We start from the raw sequence: 24,996 nt of genomic DNA, 5'->3' as shown, positions 1-24,996 counted from the left end.
ATGATTCTATGGATTCGAGGAACAATAAATGGAGACATTTTCCCCTTAATTTCTACTTCCCACCACCATGCATATGTATGTGTGTGTATATATATATATATATATATATATATATATATATATATATACACACACACACACACACACATATATATATATATACATAGTTATATAGAACATAGTTTTTACAAATATAACTTTGGTATTCCTTTAATCAGTGATATAAAATATATTATAGTTTATTATCATGTAAAACTATAGTCCATGTATTCTATTATATATTATACAATAATATAATATAGGTATGTAGATAAGAAGCAACAATATGTTCAAGGCCTGCTTTGGGAGTGGCACTTACGTAATAAACAAAACTTTTTAATTACAATTGCTCCTCACTATCTTATGGAGATTAGTTCCAAGATACCCTACAAATATGAAAATCCAAGGATGCTCAAGTCTCAAATATAAAATGTCATCATGCCCACAGCCTGTACAATTCTCTCCTGTACTTTAAATAATGTCTAGATCACTCACAATGCCTCATATGATGTAAATCTTATGCGAATGGCTGTTATGTTGCATTGTCTAGAAAATAATGACAAGAGAAAGAAATCTGTGCATGTTTAAACTGCGGGTAGCCAGGCGTGGTGGTGCACGATTGTAAACCCCGCGCTTGGGAGGCGGAGACAGGAGGATCGTGCAGGTTCGAAGCACGCCGCGCGCGCTGGCTTAGGAGACCCTGTTTCCAAATAAAAAATGTAAAAATAGGTCTGGGAGTGTAGCCCGGAGGTAGAAGGGCTTCCGTGAACCCCAGTACCACCAAATAAATAAATAAATAAATAAATAAATAAATAAAAAGAATAAACTGCTGGTGATTGAATCTACAGATACAGAAACCATGGATGTAGAGGGCTGATTGTATACCCAAGTTGACTCTTAAAAGTAATATGTTTTCAAAGAACAAAACCCAAAACATTATGCTCTAGGCTTTGTAAATTAAGGACAAAGACTAGCTATTTACGTGTAATAAGTATAGTGAAATGTAATATGTAATATCACTTATACTAAAACTTTTAGTGTAGTAATAAGTGTACTAAAACTTATAGATGCTCCCGATCCATATTCTCAGCATTTAAAAATGGAAAAGTAGAGGAAGAAGAGAAAAGTTAAAGAGGAAGAAGGAAGGAAGCAAAAGAGATGAAAAGTCAGACACAGAGAGTCAGAAACGAAAGGACAGAGAGCGGCAGAGAAAGACAAGAGACCAGGCAGAGGTGTGCGCCCAGACTAGACAGAGGCAGAGGGAACCACAGAAATGTGCACTCGAAGATACACCAGAAACAAACGCTGCTGAGAGAAAGGGGTCTATTTTCCAGGAATGCTCTCTCCAGTTCAAGTCTCATAAAGAGCCTGCCACCAGTTTGAAATGTTAGCACTTTTTGAATTTCAGAATTATGGGGTGGTATTTACACATAATGCATATTCAGAAAGTCTAACAGAAGGCCCTCTTGCCCCGGCAGTGTGACGTCTGCCACAGCCGGGCCGCAGTGTGCCACGCCTGGTGTATCCACAGGAGGGGCGGCCTCCCCCAAGGAGCTCGGTCTGATCTGCCTCCCCAGCCCCTCTCTTCTGTTCACCACCTCCGTCTTTTCCAGATACACAAAAGACAAGCACATTCGGCAGGGTTCCCGTCCCCTCCTACCTTGACTGAATACGGAATGCCAGGCTTCAGGAAAAGAGGAGTAGCAACCAAATTCAGTGTGTAGGGAGAGAGGACGTATTTGATGCCGGGGACTTCTGCCTCTTCATAAAATCCACCTAAGGAAACAGCCAGCATCATGTTGACATTTAGACCAGTCTCGTGGCCTGTCTGGACAGCCTCCTCGCTGCCTCTGGCTCCGCAGACTGGCTCACTCATTTCCTTCCCCAGCAGTGAGGAACACTGGTTCTCGGTTCAGAGAGGCAGTGCAGAAAAGAATTTAGATCTCAGGAGGTTCCAAAACCCCCCACCCCATGTAGAAGACTCACCCATGAGAGGCCCTTGCAGAGGCCAAGCTAGAGCGCTGGACTGAGGGGGATGAGGGAGGACACTGTTGTTTACCAGTGGTAGCAGTGGCCCGAGTTTCGGATGGATGCATCCAAGGGAGAGGGAAGAGGGAAAGCCCGGGCCAGAGACTGAGCCTTGCAGGTGTTCAGAGAGCACAGGGAATGGAGAGAAATGGACAAGAACAGAAAGAGAGATGTAGGGAAAACCCCGAGTGTCCCCTGGAAAGAACACAGTTGTGTTACTCTCCAGCTAAATTCTGAGTTGAAGACTGTGATAACCTACGAAGCTCCGGTATCCTCAAGCTGTGTTCCAGGATTCCGTCCCTAAAATCCCCGCATATATGTGACATTCGAGCCGGACTGGATATTCAGCTATTCTCAGTCTCTTAACTTTGCTTTCTACCCTTCTCATTCCGCCTTCTCAATGGAGGGAGAATGTGCCACCCCGTCCACCAAGCCCTACTTCTCCTTGAAGACTGATCATCTTCACAGCACTGCTCCTGGTTACTGGACACACTTAGAAGCTCACCTTCCTCTGAAGACCAATAGCGTCAGGTGCTTTGCTTAGAACACATACGGAATTCTCTCTTGCAGTAGGATCCTTGGCTTACTGTCCTATGTCAGTTTGTATACCACTCGAGTGCTGGGATTATACATCCCTCGTATTCGTGAACCTGTGTGCCTGGCAACATTTCTCAATATCACATAGATATTACTAAGCTGAACTTGTTTAAAACAAAGTGAGGAACAAAAAGGAAAGAGACATTAAAGCAATATTGAAGGCCAGAGCGAGAGTCTAAAGTCACCACCGCTCGCTGCTGCCATCTTTTGGCTTCCTGGTATATTTGAGGTGCTTAATAAGTGAACAATTATCTTAATCCATCATTTCTGCCATCACACGAGGACACATTTAAAGGGCTGAAAGGGCCTTGGGAATCACCTGGTCTAATATTTATTTTACAGAAAAAATAAATTGGGTTCAGTGTGGTTAAATGACTTGCTGGAGCTTGGTAATATGCTTAATCTAATCAAGTGCATATAATCTAATCAACGGTGGGTGGTTCGATTATAAACCTGAAGATATGAATAACAGTCATCAATACATACTAGAAGCAAAATCACCTGAGTCAACGTGGAGCAGTAACATAACTAAAAGCCATCGGAGGGGCTGAGAGCACTGACAAAGTGCTAAACGTGTTAAGGAAGTAGTACTGCACTCTTGTGAAAGAGGAGAAGTCAGGGGAGAGGAGGATGAAGGCCGAGGAAGGGGAGGAGGGGCAGGCTAACACGTGGCCTCACTACTGACAGGTACTGTTTAGGTGCTTTGCACATATTGACTCTCTGATCCTTACCATAACCCTACGAGGTATATACTATCACTATCTATTTACATACATACCATTGCCTCTAGTTTTGGGTAGAATCACTGAGCTTTATGCCTAGAAAGGGCTTTTGGGAGCATTTAGTTCAACTTTGTCATTGCACAGAGAAGGAGATGAGAACATGGTGATCGTAGTAACTTTCACGTACACCCTATTTCAGCAAACGTATTTACATACATTGCTTCATTTTGATTTTGCTCTCTGCAGGAGAGAACACCTGACACCATCTTAGTGGGTGGTTCCAGCCACGTAGCCCCAGAGCCACTTCAGGTACCAACTGGGCAGTGTTTCCCTTTTTTTGTTGTTGTTGTGGTGGTCCTGGGGGCGGAACCCAGGGGCTTTCCTACCTCCGGGCTATACTCCCAGACCTGTTTTTTAAAATACTTTAGCCGGGCGTGGTGGCGCACGCTTGTAATCCCCGTGCTTGGGAGGCGGAGACAGGAGGATCGCGCAGGTTCGAAGCCAGCTTCACTGGCTTAGGAGACCCTGTTTCCAAAAAATAAAATAGGTCTGGGAGTGTAGCCCTGAGGTAGAAGGGCTTCCAGGAACCCCAGCACCACCAAAAAAAATAAATAAATAAAAAATAAAATAAAATAAAATACTTTATTTGGAAACAGGGTCTCACTAAGTTGCTGAGAGCCTCACTAAGTAGCTGAGGCTGGCTTCGAACCTGTGCCATCCTCCTGTCTCAGCCTCCCAAGTGCTGGGATTACAAGCGTGCGCCACCACGCCCGGCAGTTTCCCATTTTGCAGTGACTCCAGAGTGGCAGAGCTCTTCTCTAATCCCTACCTTCAATGGTATCAAAGTAAAATCTAACTCTGGAAGAGAATAAAATGTAGTGAAACCATAGGAAACATTTACATCATTCTTATACTATCTACGTATTTCCCAAGAGAAAGTTACACACACACACACACACACACACACACACACACACACACACACTTACCTGTGGATTCTATGACTGTTACAGCAATGTGAAGGTACTTGTTGTTTAAGTCGTCTAGACTGTTATATGACAGTTCTTTTGTTGCTGTTTCAGAATCAAATGTGACACGGGCCATTCCATTGATCAACTTTTTAAGAGGAGAAAATGGGGAAGTTATTTTAGAGCAGAACTTACAAGGAAAATTTAACAAAATCTGCTTTAACTCACTGAAGGCAAAAGTTATAGAAATGTTTTAATGTCACCAGTCAAGTGGATGGACTGAGTCCACTTGAAAAAAATATATACTATTTTATTTCTTTTTTATTTTTTTGGTGTGTGGTATTGGGGATTGAACTCAAGGGCATTTTACCTAAGGGTACACCTCTAGCCCTATTTATTTATTTATTTATTTATTTATTATTTTATTTTGAGACAGGGTCTTGTTGACTCTCATTACTTGTTAAGTCTATCCTTGAACCAACCTGTGATCCTCCTCCCAAGCCCTGGGGTTACAGCCATGTGCCACCACTCCAGGCTCTAGAATGCTGCTTTCTAATTTATTTGTAGAGAATATTAGTTGTGGACCAGTCTTGACCATCACAGGGTCTTTTGGGTTCTAGGTGACAAAAACGCCTTCTTCCAGCCGGGTGTGGTGGCGCACCCTTGTAATCCCCGCGCTTGGGAGGCTGAGACAGGAGGATCGCACGGGTTCGAAGCCAGCCTCAGCTACTTAGTGAGGCTCTCAGCAACTTAGTGAGACCCTGTTTCCAAATAAAATAGAAAAAAGGTCTGGGAGTATAGCCCGGAGGTAGAAGGCCCCTGGGTTCCACCCCTAGTACCGCCAAAAAAACAAAACAAAACAAAACAAAAAGCCTTCAGATGCCACTCTTGTGTTGTTCCTGCTTTTACGTGAGAGTGTGTTGGGTTTTATAGTTAATGTGTACTTCCCTCTTGCCAAGTTTAAAAACTATTTTTTTTTTTTTTTGCAGTACTGGGGATTGAACCCAGGGCATCCTACCTCTGAGCTACACCCCCAACCTGATTTTTTATTCTTTATTTTGAAACAAGATCTCACTAAGTAGCTGAGGCTGGCGGCAAACCTGTGATCCTCCTATCTCAGCCTCCCAAGTACTGGGATTACAGGTGTGCGCCACCACACCTGGCTCAAACAGTAATTTAAATACTATGAGTACGGGAATAGAAGGTTCATCATATTACTTAATTAAAAATAGATCTTAGCCTGGCATGGTGGCGCACGCTTGTAACCCCCGCGCTTAGGAGGCAGAGACAGGAGGATAGCGCAGTTTCAAAGCCAGCCGTGCTGGCTTAAGAGACCCTGCCTGTTTCCAAATAAAAATATAAAAAGTAGGTCTGGGAGTGTAGCCTGGAAGTAGAAGGGTTTCCAGGAACCCCAGTACCACACACACAAAAAGTAGATCTTAATTTGTTATTCTAAAATTGCTTGACATAAGGCCAGACATTTTTGTCTGGCTTAGGCTCATTTACTTTTTGTGATGTATTTTCAGTGGTCGTTTCTGGGGACTGACTCAGGACCTCACGCATCCTAGGCACTTGCTCTAGCACTGACTGTCACCCCAGCCCTGCTTAGCTCACATCTCAGTCTCAGTGTCTAGGACAGAATCTTGCGCTTAAAAAAAAAAAGACATTTTATTTTTGTCTTGAATAATAAGGCTCTTGTTTAAAGAAGCAGAGGCTGAATAGTTGATAATGTAAAACTGACACGAACCCATATCCTCTGTGGTATAAGGTAAAGAACACTGCGTAGGGGAAATGGGGACCAGGACTCTAAGCTCAGTCCCAGCCCTTTACCACGAGCAAATAACGTCACAAATATGTACAGAGCACCTATTCATTGCCAGAAGATGTGCTGTCCCTGAGAATATAAGGAGAACGATTTAGGCTTGAGAAAAGCTTAATGTTAAACATGATCTATAAGTAAGTAAGCTATTCCAACAAGAAAGGGATTCTCAGCCTCAGCATTATTGACATTTTGGACAGGATCGTTCGCTGTTGCGTGCAGGGGGCGATCTGTGCATTGGAGCCATTAAGCAGCGTCCCTCCCTCTACCCTCGAAACGCCACCAGCACCCTCTTCCCCAGTTGTGACTGCCACAAATGACTCTGGGCATTGCTGATTGTACCCTGCATGTAAAAATCATCCCTGGTTGGGAGCCACAGTAAGAAACCGGGAAACATGCTCTAATAAGAGGCTGGGGGCCTGCGGGAGAGCGAGGCCGGGACAGCTGACCTAGTTCAGAGGAGCCAGGGCGGTTCCCAGAGAAAGGGCGTCAAGTTAAAACTGAAAGGATGAGAAGGAGTTAGCAAAGAAGACGAAGTGGGGGAGGGGTGAAGGAAAAGAGCAAAGACTTTTGGGCAAGAGGCACTGTGGTGAGTTTGAGACTCGGAGCGATTAGAAGTGGGGAAGGAGGGAAGAAATGACTCCAGGTCAGCAGCGAGGGAGGCAGATGCCCAGAAAAGCGGCCGTTACCCCAAGGGCAGTGCGAAGCCAATGGAGGACTTTAAGCTTCAACCTCCATGCCTGTGTAAGATGAGGGACAGGACCAAGAGGGTTCTGCAGCCTCCACCTGCCCTCGCAGCATCTTTAGGTGTGGGCAAACACATCTTAGCCTCTTACCATGGTGCTCTGTGTTGCTTTTTGCATCATTTCTTTCTGATTGTCTTTTATATCATCTTTTAGTCCAAAAAAGACATACACTTCAGCTTCAGTGACTACTTTATTGTAAAAATACCTGTCAAAGGATACCACAAAATTGTATCGGCAATAATGGTGAAGATCATATGAGTCAGATAACAGTTTGGAATCACATTGTGGGAACTGTGGGGTCTGACTGTGAGGCCTGGCCAGAGGGGCTGAGAACAAAGGACTCCAGGAATGGCAGGAAACCAAGCACCTCTAACCGTGCCCCTGGCCTCAGCCCCATAAATTTACCTCTTTGGCCTGGGGTCAAGCCCACCAATCAGAGGAATACACAACTGTGTTGCTCCCCCATAAAAATCCCCTAGTCTGTAAGGAAGGGGCTCCTGACACTCTCTCTCTCCCGATCAGTCGCCTCCTCCCAGGTTTTATTCCAGAATAAAATCTGTTTCTGCTGTCAAGCTGTGCTCTCTTTGACTCCATTTTCCCCAACACACATAAAGCACCTGATATACTTCCATCCACTATTGCATTTCATTAAGCCACCAAAAGAAAGTCGGGCCTGGTGGCCCGTGATTGTAATCCCAGTACTTGGGAGGCTGAGACAGGAGGATGCAGGTTTGTGAACAGCCTCAGCAACTTAATGAGTTTTGAGCCAGGGGTCTCAAAATAAAAAATAGAGTAGGGCAGGGGGCGTAGCTCAGAGGTAGAAGGCCCCTGGGTTCCATTCCCAGTAACACACACACACACACACACACACACACACACACACACATACACACACACAGCTAGAGTATGTATTTTTATTACTATATGGGAGATGAAAGAGCTGATCTTGGGAAGATCCAAAGACTTAGCTCCGCAGCCCTTACTGCTTCCTGGATGTTCTTGACAATAGTGGGAGCCGCTCCTGATTACCTTTTATGTCTTTAAAAGGAGCACACCCAATCTCACTGTTAGGTGAGATTAGTTCTTTGGGGGAAAATATGAACTACATATTCCCTTTTAAGAATAGAATTAAAGTAAGAATAAGGTAAACTTTCTCCACAGCAAATACCACAGTAAAAGCTAACTTTTCTTAATAATGGATTGAACACCTTGTCTCCACTACAAGAGGTTAGTTTCTATAAGTTTCTCTCAAGTGAACCTTTTAACTGGTGTGGACTAAATGAGTCTTATACTTAGGCAGTAGAAGGTAGTGTTTGGCTTCATCAGAAACTAACATCAGAATCAGTTAAAACCATAATAAGCAAATAAACTATTAGTATGTTTCATCACTCAGCCTGCCCAAAGTCATGGCTGACTTTGCTAATAAGTCACAGACCTCACTTTGGATAACTATCGGCAGCCAGAGTTGGCAATTTAGCTGACTGGTCTGAAAAATAAACAAAAATTCAAAACCTCCTTACCTTGCTTTTATAGTAATTTCAAAATTCTTAAAGTTCTCGTAACCAATGAAATTCCCTTCTGGTTCTATTGAAACAGAAAAATGTGGCAAGACTGGAAATTGAAACAAAGAGAGAATATTACAATTTAAGTTAGAGTGGCCTGTAAAGCATAGCAAACAGCTATGCTTTCTGGGATAGTTGGGCAAGCTGTATCAGCAACACAGCATCCACCTTATCATCATCATCATCAACATCATCGACGCCGCCACCACCTCTGGGGAGCTTCCTACTCCAGCAGAGGCTGCCCAGCCTATATGCGCAGGAAGAACAAGGATCAAATTTTCATTATAGCACTTATTATAGGCTTATTTTTTTTTTTTTGCATTAGAGTAAGGTCTCCTTAAAAACAAAACAAAAAAGCATTCTCCATTTTCCCTCTCACTTTTCTTGTGATTCTTAAAAATAGTAGAGGTTCAATGAGTGTTTATAAAATTGAAAATAAACAAAGAAAATTCTGCTTTATTTAGCATTTTCTTTTTTTTCTCTAGATTAAATGTATTCAGTTTTCAAGTACCAGCATGGTGTTGTAAAAAGGAGAGCACTTAAAATTGGATGTAAGAATGAATGTCAATGCCAAATTAAAAAAAAAAAAAAAAACAGTGCAAGAAGAAAGCTCTGAGGTTTTTTTCCTTTTTCTTTGGTATCTTGATTATCTAAGACAAAACAAAACAATTTAATCTGTTGAAATGGCACTATCTTCTCTTTATACTAACTCTGACTATGTGCCAGCACTTATAGATTCTATTTTTTTTTTTTTTTTTTTTTTGCGGTACTAGGAATGGAACCCATGGGGCATTCTATTTCCGAGCTACACCACCAGCCCTATTTTTTATTCTTTATTTTGAAACAGAGTCTCACTAGGTTGCAAAGGGCCTCTCTAAGTAGCTGAGGCTGTCTGTAAACTGCCCTCCTGTCTCAGCCTCCCAAATGCTGGGACTATAAGCGTGCACCACCGTGCCCACCTGGATTCTAATTCTGATAGCTTGCACTGTCGTTAGTAGAAAGCTGGATGATTAGAAGAAGTTTTATTTTACTTGCAGGCTTTGGGGGACTTTTTAATAGTGAGGTTTGCATCTCAAGATGTTTTGGTTAATACTGGGGTGGGCGGGGAGAGCTTGGAAGCAGAGACAGCAGGTAAGGGCTGCTTAAGGTAGAGGCAAAGGCCTTTGCAGCTGTCAGGGGAGAGCCTAGCGAAGAGCTGATTGGGACGGCTACAGACAGCAGGTGGAGGATGAATGCTAGATATACGTAGAAGCAACGAAGACCCCTGGGAGAATGGAGATCAGTCAGAATAACATGTCCCTGGGAGCCTGGAAGCTGTAAGGTTGCATTTCATTATTACACATTTTTGTCATTTTTCCTTGTTACTCTAATTTGTGTGTTTATTCTTCTCCCTTATCGATGGGAATCTGTGGAGGGAGTAAAAAAATGGTTTCATGCAGAAGAAAGTTACCTTTCAGAGCAGAGCACCCAGATATTTTAGTAAACTACTCTAAGAAATAGAGAGGTTACGCTGTTCAATGTGTTATCAGCCCACTACAATATTGATTTCAAATAAGAATGAATACCTTAAATTTCCAAAATAACAGGGTAAGGATTTGGTAGCCAGAAGGAAAATGGCAGCATTGGACTAGGTTTAACGAAACTCATCTATTTCTGTTGTCACTAGCTCATCATGAGACCTGAGTGAGTCATTTATTTGTCCTTCTGAGTTCCACTCATCTCATCTCTGATTGCTTATTTCTTTCTCCTAAAGTCATGATTCTAGAAAGGAGCTTAACAAGTCAAGCTCTTTAGGGGCCTAGACCTCTTCCAGCTCTAGAATGAAGACAAGTCCAGAGAAGTCGGTCGGCTCTAGAGTAACAAGCGCAGCTGGATCTAGAACTGAGGCAGTCAAACCACCAGCAGCAGCTCCCCAGCCCCGCCCCACCAGATTCCAACCATTCCAGCAGGTCCTCCACCTGCACCCCAGAATGGTTTTGTGTTAGGCACATTAATGAAGAGTTATTGTGAAAACACTAATGCTTTATCAGTAAACTTTTAATTGGCAGACATTACCGTATTCCTTAACTTCAAAGTATGTGGTTCCAGTTGTTGAAAAGTCCTCTTTATATTTAGCTTGAATTGTCCACACGCCATATCTGTGAAAGCAAAATATTTAAGATTATAGATGTTATGACATGTTTTTAATTCTTCCATGGGAAATCAACCAATAATTATTTTAAAGAAGTTGGAAGACATTTAGATGTACATAGTTCAAGTAAGTGTTTTATTTGTGAGAGATTCTCAAGCAACGTACAGAAATAATTGAAAATTTTCAGGACTATGAAATTTTTTTTAGAAATTGCTCTTTCATATGTTTTTATTTTTTCCAGTCTTTTAAACTCATATAGATTCATTAGCTTTCAAGAGCTAATTACAACTTGAGGATTTACTTAATTCTAAAACTTAAATGTGCGAACATAATTCTAACATCCAGAATGTAGTAGAAAAGCCACAATTTCTCTAGAAACATATAAAATAGGTCAACCCTACTTGCATGGCAAAATTTGCACCTCACATAAATGAAATCTTGGTGGGAGAGAGTATGGTACGGTTTGTTTAAAGAGGAAAGGGACCCGTTTATTGATGACTTTCATTCAGAAATATTTACTGAACGTTATATTAAGCACAGAGATAAAAAAAAGAACTAGCTAGAAGATTCTTGGTCGTCAGAGTCAATAGTCCATATGTGAATTCAAATTCTCACTTTTCCATTTACTAGAAGGTTTGACTTGAGCAATTTATTTAATCTTTGTGAAATAAAAAAGGACCTACTTGTAGATCAGTTACATAGTTGGTATATGATAGTATTATTATGCTTATCATGATCATTATCATTAATTCAATGACATGTTCACCAAGTACCTATTATTATATATATATAGGTTTTTTGGTTTTTTTTTTTTAGGTGGTGCTGGGGTTCCTGGAAGCCCTTCTACCTCCGGGATACACTCCCAGACCTATTTTTAAAAATATTTTTATTTGAGACAGGAGGATCGCACAGGTTCAAAGCCAGACACGCGCGCTGGCTTAGGAGACCCTGTTTCCAGATAAAAAAAATGTAAAAACAGGTCTGGGAGTGTAGTCCAGAGGTAGAAGGGCTTCCAGGAACCCCAGTACCACCAATATATATATATATATATATATATATATATATATATATATATATATTTTTTTTTTTTTTTTTTTTTTTTGAAACAGGGTCTCTTAAGCCAGTGAGGCTGGCTTTGAACCTGCTCGATCCTCCTGTCTCCACCTCCCAAGCGCAGGGATTACAAGCGTGCGCCACCACGCCCGGCTCCAAGTACCTATTATATTTAAGTGCTGAGACCCAAAAATGAACAATAACAACAAGGCTCCTGCTCTCAAGGAATTTATAATCTAGCGAGGGACTAAATGGCAGTGAATTAATAAATAAATAATGACAACATTGAGATAAGTCTCACAAAGAAAATTCACATGATGCAGAGACAGAGAGTAAAAGAAAGTGAGGGGCTACTTTAAACCATGTCCACACATTTTCCTACAAATGACCTAATTGTGTTCTTGTTTTATGGATACATAGAATTCCATTGTGTATATATCCCATAATTTTGTCTTCCTTTCATCTGTTGATGGACACATAGGCTGGTTCCAGAATTTTGGCTATTGCAAATTGTGCTGGTCTACCCATCGATATGCCTACATTACTCTGGCATTCCAATTTTGATTCCTTTACCCAGGAGTGGTATAGCTGGGTCATCTGGTAGGTCCATTCCCATTCTCCTCAGGGCCCTACACACTGATCTCCAAAGTGGCTGCACTAATTTGCAATCCCACAGCAATGTATCAGAGGTCCTACTTCCCCACATCCTCTCCAGCTTTTATTATTATTTGTGTTTTTAATGATTGCCATTCTAACTGGGGTTAGGTGAAAACTCAGTTTAGCTTTGATTTGCATCTCTCTGATTGCTAATGGTGTTGAACATTTTATTTATTTATTTATTTATTTATTTATTTATTTTTTGTGGTACTGGAGGTGGAACCCAGAGGCTTTCTACCTCTGGGCTATACTCCCAGACCTATTTTATATTTTATTTGGAAACAGGGTCTCACTAGGTTGCTGAGAGCCTCACTAAGTAGCTGAGGCTGGCTTCGAACCTGTGTGATCCTCCTGTCTCCGCCTCCCAAGCGCGGGGATTACAAGCGTGCGGCACCACGCCTGGCTGAACATTTTTTTTTAATATATTGGAACCAGAGAATATTATGCTAGGTGAGATTTGTCATAAAACGTGATAGGCCAGATGTTTCCCCTCAGATGCAGAAGCTAGGGAGACATTGGTATATAAGAGGGAGTCTAGACAAAGGAGGAGAAACCCTAGTGGAGTGAGAGAGGGAGCCCAAGTCGGGGAGGCGGAGTGGGGAGAGAGACTCGATGAAGGAAGCCTTTCCATTGACATGATGTACATACACAAATCCATCGATGTCAGTGTCAACATTATGCACCAGGCGGGTGAGGGAGTGGGGCTGGGGGTCACCGCTGGTATGTGCATGCCTGTCTCTAGTACTCTGAGTTTTGTTGTGATGTATAGTAACAGTGCACCGATTAAAAAAAAAGACAGCAAGGGTCAAGCATCTGGTACATAGTGGACACTCGATAAATAGTTTTGTCCTTGACTGTTAAAACTAATGATCATTCTGAGATAGAGCAGTAATTATCAGTACGGCCTATTTGTGTTTGTATTTTGCAAGTAAATATGAAGATAATCATTTATGAAATTTCTAATATAAAAAAATCCCATGTCCATGAATGGCCTCTTTGTAAAGAGCATTTTCCCTGCATCCTAAAGATAAGAAGTAGCTAGGAATGTGAATGGTAAAATGAGGCACAGTGTGTGTGTGTGTGTGTATGTGTGTGTGTGTGTGTGTCACACACACACACACACACATACACACACAGACACACAGACACACAGACAGAGACTGGGGATTGAACCAGGGGCATCTACCTCTGAGTTACACCCCTAGCCCTATTTTTATTTGGAAATAGGGTCTTGCTAGGTTATTGACAGCCTCACTAAGTTTCTGAGGCTGTCCTTGAACCTACAACCCTCCTGTCTCCGCCTCCCAAGTGGTGGGATTGCAGGCATGTGCCACCACGCCCAGCTACACTATGGCCATTTCATGTTCCCTTGTCTTATACATCCTCCTCTGTTATAAATTCCTTGAAAGAAGGAACTGTGGATTATTCACTTCTATTTTGCACTTCTCATTCCTATTGTGAATCACATATGCCAGAAATATATTCACTAAGTACGTATTACATCAGATACTATTTAATCATGTTTCAAAATCCTTTCATGTGAGGCCAAATGAAAGACCTGGTTCTAAGTTATCATGCCATGGACTCTGCCTTCGAATGTCCTACAAACAAAAACCATAGAGGATCCTATTTTGAAGCACCCAGGACAAGGAATGGCATCATACCAGCCTTCTAGACAGACAACCTGTTAGATTCCTTCAGAGGCAGGAGGTGATATTACTGATGAAAAAGCCCAGGGACTATTTTTGCCTCTTCCAATTTTTATTTTTGCATGTAAAGACAATGGAGATTCCTTCCTTCCTTCCTCTCTCCCTTCCTTCCTTCCTTCCTTCTTTCCTTCCTTCCATCTTTCTTCTTTTTTTCAGTACTGGGGAGGATTGAACCCAGGGGCATTCTACCTCCAAACCATATCCCCAGTCTTTTCCTACCTTCTTTTTATTTTGAAACAGGTTTTACTAAGTTGCTGAGGGACCTGTGATCCTCCAGCCTCAGCCTCTCAAGTACTGGGACTACAGGTGTGCATCTTAGCTTGGATACTTTTTCCCCTTTCTTTTTGAGATGGAGAATTTCACTGTATATCCCGGCCTGACCCCAAACTCCTGAGCTTAAGTGATCCTTCTGATTCACCTCTCCAGTAGCTCGGACTACCAACTTGCCAGGATCCGCTCTAGTACTGGATTTTTTTCTTTCTTTTCTCTAAGAACTGACTAACTTCTCAGACAACTAAAAAAATGACTTTGCATGTCCACGTTTGTGACACCCTTTCTGAACACTAGGGGGCTCCATTTCACTGACTATCTGTTTCAAACCCAAAAGTTCTGTGTACTTTGTAGAGAAAACTTTATTAACAAATATTTTTATATACTTAGGATTAGATGGAATCTTGAAGGCAGGAAAAGAGATAATTCCAGTATAATCATTTTCTTCTACGATGTCAACTTCTGATCCTTCGGGATCCTTTGAATAAAAACAAAAACACCATGTCTTATTTTACTTTTCTGTTACTCTAGGAGAATATCTGAGACTGAGTAATTTAAAAAGAATAGAGTTTTATTTGGGTTCAGACTTCTGGAGATTGGGAAAAAGGAGGGGGTTGGCATCAGCCAGGGACCAGGTCTTATTTCATCTTAAGGTAGAAATGGAAGGCCAGGCAAGACATGTGAGAGCTCCCTTTTATGACAAAGGGATTCCATGAGAATTAACTTATTCTCTTGAGAAAGGCCTTCATTCCCTCATAAGGCTGGAGCCTTCGTGACCTAAACACTACCTACTGGACTCCACCCCTAACACTGCCATATTGGGAATTAAGGTGTCAACACCTGAACTGTCCAGGTCATATCCAAAACACAGTAGCCCTTTGAGCATAGAAACCACACGTTAAAAAAAAAAGTTATACCTGATCTTATGATCATTCACCTACAGAACTATTCACCAACAAATAATCACTTTGGGGGGCTTAAATATGAAAGACAATATTTAATGACACAGGATGAACAGCAAGATAGAGTTCATTTCCAGCCTCTTCCTGGGTCCTCTCCCATCTATCCTCATCGTCTGGAAGAGGCTCCCCTCTCTATAGTACAGTTAAGAAGGGTACCAATATCTAAATAACAATGACAAAAATAACCAAATGTCAACTTAGCAGGATTTATACATACCAGAATAATTTTTATATACGTTTATTGACTTTTCCAAGGAAATATCCTTTTTATTTTTATTTTTATTGCAGTATTGGGGATGGAACCCAGGGGCATTTACCTCTAAGGTACACCCCCGCCCTATTTTTTATTCTTTATTTTGAAACAGGGTCTTGATGAATTGCAAAGGGCCTCACTAAGTAGCTGAGGCTGGCTGTGAACAGTGATCCTCCTGTGTCAGTCTCCCAAATGTTGGGATCATACGCATGTGTCACCATGCCAAGCAGAAACAGTCTTAAAATGGTATTTTTTAGGTAGACATTTGATAAATGTACAGTATAGGTAGTTCTGAGCCTAATATATCCCTAAAAATGGCTAAATAAGCTTGAACATTCTCATAGTTTCTCTGCATGCTTCATTTGAGTTTGGGTTAGCAAAAATTTAAGGTGAAATTTTGACCTTTATACTTGGAGGTCCTGGTTGTGCCTTAAAGAATTTAGCTTAGCACCACTTTTATTCTTTCTTTCTCTCTTTCTTTCCTTCTTTTTTTTTTTTTTTTTTTTGCGGTATTGGGGATGGAACCCAGGGGCACTTTACCTCCAAGGTACACTCCTAGATCTATGTTTTAGTGTATTTATTTATTTATTTATTTATTTATTTATTTATTTATTTATTGTACTAGGGATGGAACCCTTCTACCTCCAGGCTACACTCCCAGACCTATTTTATATTTTTTATTTGGAAACAGGGTCTCTTAAACCAGCGAGGCTGGCTTCGAACCTGTGCCATCCTCCTGTCTCCGCCTCCCAAGCGCGGGGATTACAAGCGTGCACCACCACGCCCAGCTAGTCTTTTTATTTTTGAAACAGAGTCTCACTGAGTTGCGAAGGGCCTCGCTAAGTAGCTGAGGCTGTTTGCAAACCGTGATCCTCCAGTCTCAGCCTCCCGAATGCTGAGATTACAAGCGTGCTCCACCATGCCCAACTAGAAAGTTTTTCTCTTGAAATATAAATTGTAAAAAAATTGTAAAAAAGCGTATCGTAAAGACGAAGGACACTTATAGCAGCTCAGTATCTATCTTATTCCCACCTGCCTACATACTGACTCCCCGTGGCCCCGGGGCCTGATGCTCTAACTCTCCCCTAGGGGAGCTGTGATGTAGGCTGTCAAATCCATTCAGCACAGGTACCAGGGTTCTGCTTCACACACATTGTGAAGACTTAGGGTAAAGACCTTATGTCTGCACCCTGGAATCCTCTGACAGAGAGAAGTTTCAAGATATTGCCTCTGCTCGGTTCTGTTCCAGGCTTTCTACCAGTCCGCCAGTTTATTTGCTATCTCAGTTTTTAAATTCTTTGTGCTCCCATTGATTAAATCATGCTATTATTTAATATGGGAATGTTTTTATTTTTTAGGTGCTACTGGGGATGGAACCCAGGGGCCTTCTACCTCCGGGCTACACTCCCAGAAACAGGGTCTCTTAAGCCAGCAGAGGCTGTCTTCAAACCAGCGAAATCCTCTTGTCTCAGCCTCCCAAGCGCGGGGATTACAAGTGTGCGCCACCACGTCCGGCTGGTTTTCATTATTTTAAACAAAATTCCATCAGTTTTTTTCCCTATATATTTTTATTTATGTATTGGTGCACTACAGTCTCACATCATAATGCACATCATATTGACAATGGCATCTACTCACACAGTACTTGGTGCCCCCCTGCCTCCCCTTTTCCCTCCTTCCCATCCCGAGTGTCCAGGTTAACAGTGTTATATTCACCTGCACGCGCATAGTCGCAGAGAGCATTCCATTTCTTTCATTAAGACCCAGTTCAAGGTTTCCTTTACCCATTGCGTTCCAGAAGAGAACTACATCAGCCCTTGCTCTCACCCTATTTTGTCTTCCCCTTGAGCTCCTGTCTCCTATATCATTTGTCCTACTGCCCAATCTCTCTGGTCCATATTCTAGTATAATTTTGTTCTCTAGTATCTAGCCTTTTGTACTGGCATTCTGGTAAGTTTATGTTGTGTTTTGAGTAGCAGAAAAGGCACCATAGCTTATAGGAAGGGACCCTTTCTAGCACACCTTCCATTAATGGGTGGGCAGTAATGACTAATTGTTGTATTTTATTTCCTCACAAAAAATGTCTCAGGTATAAAAACTGGACAAAACTCTGGGAGTTTATTACAAACTGGGTAAGACCATATCCGTTTATTTCATATCATCTGTTATGTATAGAATGTCTCGGAAATGGCTGGTAACTGCTGACCGCATGGGTTTAGCAAAAATTTCCACAGGTATTAATATACTCATTATTGAACTCTAAGTTCCTTCAAAGTAAGCATCATTGATTTTAATTCTTTATCTTAAATTATATAAATAAAAATCTTGTATTACATTCAAGATTTTAATACATAGTTTAATAATAGAACATTTTAAATATGTAATAGAATAATACATATTCAATTAATTCTTAGTGATTAATGGTTGCTCTTTAATAAAAATCACTTAAATGGCTCAGTTCAAAATCCTTCAACTTGTTAAGATTTAATTTTTATGGCTTTCCACATATGCCTTTTGTGGAGGTATACGTCATCTATAATGCTTTTCCCACATAGGTGTATATAACCATTATGGGGCACTGTGGTATCAGAACAGGGTTATGAAATGAAAGTTTTGTCCTAAAAACATTAAAGCATCGTTAAATAAAAAATGTACTTACTATGAAAGTTAAAACGGTTTCTCTTTTGGCTGGCTTCAATTCATCATTCAGTGAATAGACTCTGACCTTTACTGTAAAAATAATTAATATAATAACAACTCCATTAAATAGAAGGATATTTTGATTTTTAAAACCAGTCATCCTTAGAAGACATACATTTCATTGAAAAAGCTCAATACACAAATATTTAAAAGAAAGGTTACTCTGCAAACATACAGATTACTAAATATTTTTTATTTTAAAGGGAATCTACTGGTATTTCTTTTTTTTTTTTTTTTTGGTAGTACTGGGGTTCCTGGAAGCCCTTCTACCTCCGGGCTACACTCCCAGACACCTATTTTTTATATTTTTATTTGGAAACAGGGTCTCTTAAGCCAGCTCGGCTGTCTTCCAACCTGCGCCATCCTCCTGTTTCCGCCTCCCAAGCACGGGGATTACAAGCGCCCAGCTACTGGTATTTCTTTAAAGAACTATTTCTCCCAGTAAGTTTGAAGTCTGGTTCAATTTATTAAAATAAACTTATATGTAGCTGTTTGGGGATATATTCATAGTACACAATTAGGTATGTCTGCAATTAGACCATTATTTATCAGGTATCTCATAGTAGTAAAATAGTGACATCTACCTTAAGCTTATGTGGGGGCATAAAATATTGTCTTATATTAGGATAAAATGTTTTAATAAAAAATTGAGAATTTGATTCATACATTATATATTCCTCCACACACACACAAAAAATCCAACAAGGCCTCAAAGTAGCTCTTATGCAAAAGGCAGCTTCTAATTCTGTGGTTTTATGTGGTTTATTATTTTTTTTAATGGTACTGGAGATGGAAACCGTGGGCATTCTACCTCCAAGCTACACCCCCAGTTTTATTATTTTATTCTTTATTTTGAAACAGAATCTCACTAAGTTTTGGAGGGCCTCACTAAATAGCCAAGGCTGGCCTCTAACCTGTGATCCTCCTGTCTCATCCTCCCAAGTACTGGGATTACGAACATGCACCACCTGCACCTGGCTAACCTTTACTTTTTAAACAAAAGCCTCGCTTAGCTTTCACTCATAGCTGTTTGATACACAGCGATATAGTTCCTCCCAGGGATATAAGTTCTCTTGTTGGTGCTCAAATCATTCCATAGCCAAAAAATTGCCTACATAATAAAACAAAACCAGTCCCATAAGCCGGATGACTTTTACAGGGTCAGTATGCAAAGCTCTGTAAGGAAGCCACATTAAGATGGCTTTTACTAACATCACAAAATACACAGAAGATGCTCAATTAATGTCCCCCATTCTGCCTCCTCCCCCCACCTGTCTGCCACCTTGAAGCTTTCCTCCTGCCTTACAGACACACCTAGTCCAGGGCTGAGCATCCCTGGGGAAAGGGCACTGGCTGTCCTGGGAGGCATCCATACTTTTCTGTGTTTTATTTTTGGTTTCCTGGGAGAGAAATTCAGACTTTCTGCCATCACAGACTTTAAAAGGGCTACTCTGGTCTTTCTCAATCTAAAAGAATCTGGGCCTAGAGTGTTTTAACAGAAATTTTCTCAGGTGAAATCTCTTTGTCAATGAAGTTTTATCCCTTTCTGTGATTTAATTTATTCTCTGCTAAAATAGCTAACGGCCTCAATTTGAATTTGTTTTCCCAGTATGGGGGTTAGCTCCAGAGTAAATGGAAATTTTTCAGAAACATGATTCTATAATACATTATTTTCCCATTGGCAACATTGTACTTGCAATTAAGTCTTATATTTGTTTAATAAGTTCAAACACAACAATTTAGAATATTACAAAAAAAAAAAAGCTTTAGCCGGGTGTGGTGGCACACGCTTGTAATCCCCGCGCTTGGGAGGCAGAGACAGGAGGATCGCGTAGGTTCGAAGCCAGCCGCGCGCGCTGGCTTAGAAGTCCCTGTTTCCAAAAATAAAAATGTAAAAATAGGTCTGGGAGTGTAGCCCAGAGGAAGAAGGGCTTCCAGGAACCCCAGTACCAGTAATAATAATAATAATAATAATAATAATAATAATAATAATAATAATATAAATAAATAAGCTTTTCTGCTAGGTGTGGTGGCACATGCTTGTAATCCCAGTACTTGAGAGGTTGAGACAGGAGGATTGCAAGTTCACAGCCAGCCTCAGCTACTCAGTGAGGTCCTCTGAAACTTAGTGAGACCTTGTTTCAAAATAAAAAAATTGCTTTGTTGCAGGAAGAGATGGTGCATGTTTGTAATCCCAGCATTTGGGAGGCTGAGACAGAGGATCATAGTTTGTGGACAGCCTCAGCCACTCAGTGAGGACCTTTGCAACTCAGTGAGACCCTGTTTCAAAATAAAGAATAAAAAATAGGGCTGGGGGTGTAGCTCAAGGGTAAAATGCCCCTGGGTTCCATCCCCAGTACCGCGCACACACACACACAAAACAATATTGCTATGGGGTAACTCAGGTGAAAGAGGTCGAATGCCCCTGAGTTCAATACCTAGTACTGCACCAAAAAGAAAAAAGAAAAAGTTTTTCTACTTAGAACTGATAGAGCAGATAATGTAGCAGGTAATTTTGCAATTCATTCAGCAATTCATCTGTACATTGAACACCAAAATGATACCTAAAAGTATAAAGACAGTACAAATTGAGTCTCTTCTGAGCAAGCTGGAAACCTCTCTCGACTCAATTTCTGATGTTATAAAGCTCTACAGTTGAGTGTCCATCGTCCCCCCAAAGAAAGAAGCAACTCGTCTTCTACCTGACTGCTCGGGAGTGTAAATAGGTTTGTCTGTATGGAGGAAGAGAAATCCATTGTCATAGGTTACTGGCATTTGTTTTGATCTTGAGAAATGCTTCGAGACAACCTCCAAGTACACATGGGAAATTGAATTCTGTCTTCCAGACAGTTGTTTGGGTTGTATCTGTAAAAGAAAATGTTGATGGGAAAGAAAACAAGAAGTCTAAGCTTATAAAACCTGCTGACTTTATCAAAGCCTATTCAAAATTGTATTTTTATAATTTTATATTTTACATTATATCTTGATTTTTATCAAAAACCATCATCTCATCAAAACCAAAAAAAAAAAAAATGAGTGTGTCCCTCACCACGTATGATGTGGTCCAGGGGCCAGAGGAGCAGATTAATTTTATCCACAGCCCTTGAGTGTCTAGCCTCATCAACATTTAACTTTGAGAACTGAAAGTATTTTGGGTTTCCATATGTCCTTCATTTTATACTCATTTAATAAAGTGATTGCTCTAGAAGCTCCTAGAAAACCTTTACTTCATCAGCCCACTAGATTAATCCCTGTTTTCACACCCTTGAGACAACATCCTCATGATGCGCCGGACACTGTGTTATGTCACACACTTCTGCTCCCACGGGGTGACAGGCATGCTTACAGCTTGTGTTTGTGATTGTAATTGTCCCCTTTTCATTCAGTGATATGTGAATTTAATACATAAAAATATGTAATAAAAGGCAAAGAGTTCCTAAGTAAATTTAGGATTTAAAATAGGATGTGAATATTAATCACTAAAACCAACGGCTATGGAATGAGAAACGTGAGATTATTGTATAAGCTTGGAAAACATAATAAAAATCTATAAAATGTTTATGATTACTTTCCCTTCATCTACTTTTTTTAACTGGCCATCTATAGGCTATTCAATATACCATTGATTGATTTAACAGTAAACAGCCACACAGAGCTAATGGTTACCTTGCATCTTAGAACAGAGTGTCTACTGAAATTATACCTCTGGGAAATAAATTTTAATTCGTGTGTGTGTGTGTGTGTGTGTGTGTGTGTGTGTGTGTGTGTGTTACTGAGGATGGAAGCCAGGGGCATTGTACCTCCAAGCTACATTCCCAGCCCTATTTTTCAGTCTTTTTATTTTTGAAACAGGGTCTCACTGAGTTGCAAAGGACCTTACTAAGTAGCTGAGGCTGTCTGTGAACCGTGATCCTCTGGTCTCAGCCTCCTGAATGCTGGGATTACAAGCTTGTGCCACCACGCCCTCCAAATTTTAATTCCTAATAAACCTAATAAGTGGAAGTATTTGTTAAGAGAGGATAGTACTTGCCATCAAAACTTTTAATGGAAGAATTTCTCTGTTTGGCTTGAGTTCATTTGCATTAATGTTTTTTAAACCTAAATATCAAATACATTGCTTTTAAAGGATAAAAACTGGGAAGACTCAGCATTGGCATTTTATTATTTATAATATGATAAAAATAATCTGCAGTATAATGTGCTTTATGTTTACATATAAACATAATATTAAGCATAATCTTATGCTTTTTTATATTTGGCACTGGGGATTGAACTCAGGTGCATTCTACCTCCGAGCTACACCCCCAACCCTATTTTACTTTTATTCTGAAGCAGGGTCTCGCTAGGTTAATGTGTCTCACTACTTGCTGAGGCTGTCCTCGAGCCTGTGATCTTCCTATCTCAGTCTCCCAAGTACTGAGATTACAAGCATGTGCCACCATGCCCAGCTCTGATTTTTAAATAATTAGAAGTCAAAAGAAATTTACAAAATGAATTCAAAATATTAAAAATTAACACCATTCTTTTTTAGTTTTAGTTTTTTTTAATTAAAATAATTCTAATTTGAAGCTCTTTATAAATTTGTAATTTGGGGTTTCTTTATAAAGAACTCACTTTGGAACAGCACTGCTCTGAATGATCCCAGAACCACTTCCAACTTTGTTATTCTTTAATTTTTCTTATTCTTTATTGGGCATCAGAATTTTTATTAAGAAATGAGTCACAAGCATGTCTCTATATTTCAGTATCTTAACAGAAGAAAAAGTTAGTTGATAAGGTTGATCTTTCTATTAACTGCGAGTTGTCAGTGAGAACTATTCACTTTACTAGTCAATACTTTTATTAATAAATTTGGGAAGTTATAACTTTAGAATATCAAAGGTTAAGCAAACACATGTTGAATAGCATCCATGGATTTTTGTGAGCTATGCACTATACATCCATACTCACATTTATATTTCTATATCTCTTTGTAATTATGCTTTTCACAGAAGGACAAGTATTTTTAACCATCTCCAAATATTTTCACGATTTTATTTTCCAATAATAATGTGAATATTTAGGCTGGACACGGTGGAACATGCCTGTAATCTCAGTTTTTGGGAGACTGAGACAGGAGGATTGCAAATTTGAGGCCAACCTGGGAAATTTAGAGACTCTGTCTCAAAATAAAAAGGGTTGCGGGTGTAACTCAGTTGAAGAACACCCACGGGTGCAATCCCCATTGCCACACACAAATACACATAAAAATAATGTGAACATCCATGTCCGTTGTTTAAATCAAATTGTGCTCAAAGACACAATTTTTCTGTTTAGAATTTTCTGTTTCATTCCTATTATCGTTAGTGACTGATATTTATCTAATAAACAGTGGTAGAGTATTGCAAATGACCAAGTCTCTGTTACCAAATTCAAACTTTGTATATACCTCTATCGAATAGAATCCGTATACATAAAGAAAAAGGAAGGATCAATACATACCGTTAAGATCGCAGAGTTTTGGAATTTATTATCTGGGGATAAATTAACATAGCCTGAAGAGTAACTAAATTTTTTATCAGGATAACTCTTAATAGAGATGGTGGCATCAAATGCTTCGGTGTACCCATACACTTGAATTACTATAGTTTCAGATGCTCCAACACGGAATACTTTGGGTGCCGAAACGACGTATCTGTTGAAACAGAAAAAAAATATCTTTATATGACCTGTTATACTTCTAAAATTTTTTTTCGCTCACTCAAGAGATTCAATTTTAAATAGACATAGTTCCACCTAAATTGATGTTTTGAAGCCCAGTTTCATTTTGTGATCTATGATCATTTTAGCATCGTTTCCAAAAAGAAAGAATTTGAAATTACGACCTGAGAAACAGAGAGGGAGACTTGGTTTACATTTAGAGAGAAAATAATAGCGCCTCTGTGGGCAGCCGCAGCTGAGGATGATGGGGTCACGGGGACACCGGTGAGTGGCGGTCCTTCTTTTGATTCCCCCAGTGAAGAAAAGAGAAATGGAACCACCACTTGTTGAATTTCAGCTCTGCCATCTGTTGCTGGCCTAGCGACTGACGTCAAATCACTAGGCTTTTCTGCGGCAAAAAGTACTCTATCTGTGAAAGTATGTTTTTGTACCAGGCTGTGGTAAAGGTTAAATAAGAACACCCAGCACCCAGCACCCAGCACCCAGCATGCTTAGTACTCAATAATTAAAAAGATTCATCCATTTCACCAAGTTAGTTGAAAAGAAGTAATCTTAGAAATATGTTATGCTTGTGAGCAGATAAAGGCAAATGTCAAATACAGGTAAGCTAGGGAGCTATGTCTGGAAATGGAAGCGGAGATGAGGGTCCTTGAGGAGATAATAATATAATAATAACATTTAGACAAAAATAATATAGCAATAGTAATTAAGTAGTTTTCATATACCGGAGGCAATATTGGCACTTATATGGAAGTTATAAAATCTCTACAAGCCAATGATGTAGATAATATTATTCTTCCTCTTTTACATGTGATCAGAGGTAAATTTGACCAAGGTCACGTGCTTAGAAGTAAAGGAGCCACGTCTTTATTTCCATGTCTCTCCTAGTTATGTGTATAATTGAGGTCAAGGTATAAGCATGGTTCAAATCCTAAATTGTTGCCTTCATGTTATCTTTCATGCAATTTATACAAGAATGGAACTGAACCTACGCAAGCTTTTGAAACTCAACTTGGAAAATGTGTGCTTTTTGCATTGTCTTTTCAATATAAGTTTCCACTGGAAACTTTCAAATATAAA

General features: G+C 40.2%; 1 protein-coding gene across 1 annotated transcript in view; it reads right to left on the bottom strand.

Annotated features, from left to right (window-relative positions):
- C5 (complement C5) overlaps positions 1–24,996 on the bottom strand; it is a gene marked incomplete at both ends in the record, with an annotated part of 89,465 nt that overhangs the window by 60,734 nt on the left and 3,735 nt on the right. The window contains 9 exons of the mRNA XM_080709364.1: positions 1,700–1,815; positions 4,376–4,502; positions 7,010–7,124; positions 8,440–8,530; positions 10,537–10,619; positions 14,688–14,779; positions 18,176–18,246; positions 20,919–21,081; positions 23,698–23,890. Of these exons, the coding sequence (XP_080565490.1) occupies positions 1,700–1,815; positions 4,376–4,502; positions 7,010–7,124; positions 8,440–8,530; positions 10,537–10,619; positions 14,688–14,779; positions 18,176–18,246; positions 20,919–21,081; positions 23,698–23,890 (1,051 nt within the window). The remainder of the gene's footprint in view (positions 1–1,699; positions 1,816–4,375; positions 4,503–7,009; positions 7,125–8,439; positions 8,531–10,536; positions 10,620–14,687; positions 14,780–18,175; positions 18,247–20,918; positions 21,082–23,697; positions 23,891–24,996) is intronic.

The sequence above is a fragment of the Muscardinus avellanarius genome (genome assembly GCF_963383645.1).
Source record: "Muscardinus avellanarius genome assembly, chromosome: 13".
Lineage (NCBI taxonomy): Eukaryota > Metazoa > Chordata > Mammalia > Rodentia > Gliridae > Muscardinus > Muscardinus avellanarius.
The sequence above is the reverse complement of the archived record's forward strand: the minus strand, read 5'-3'. Positions and strand labels throughout refer to the sequence as shown.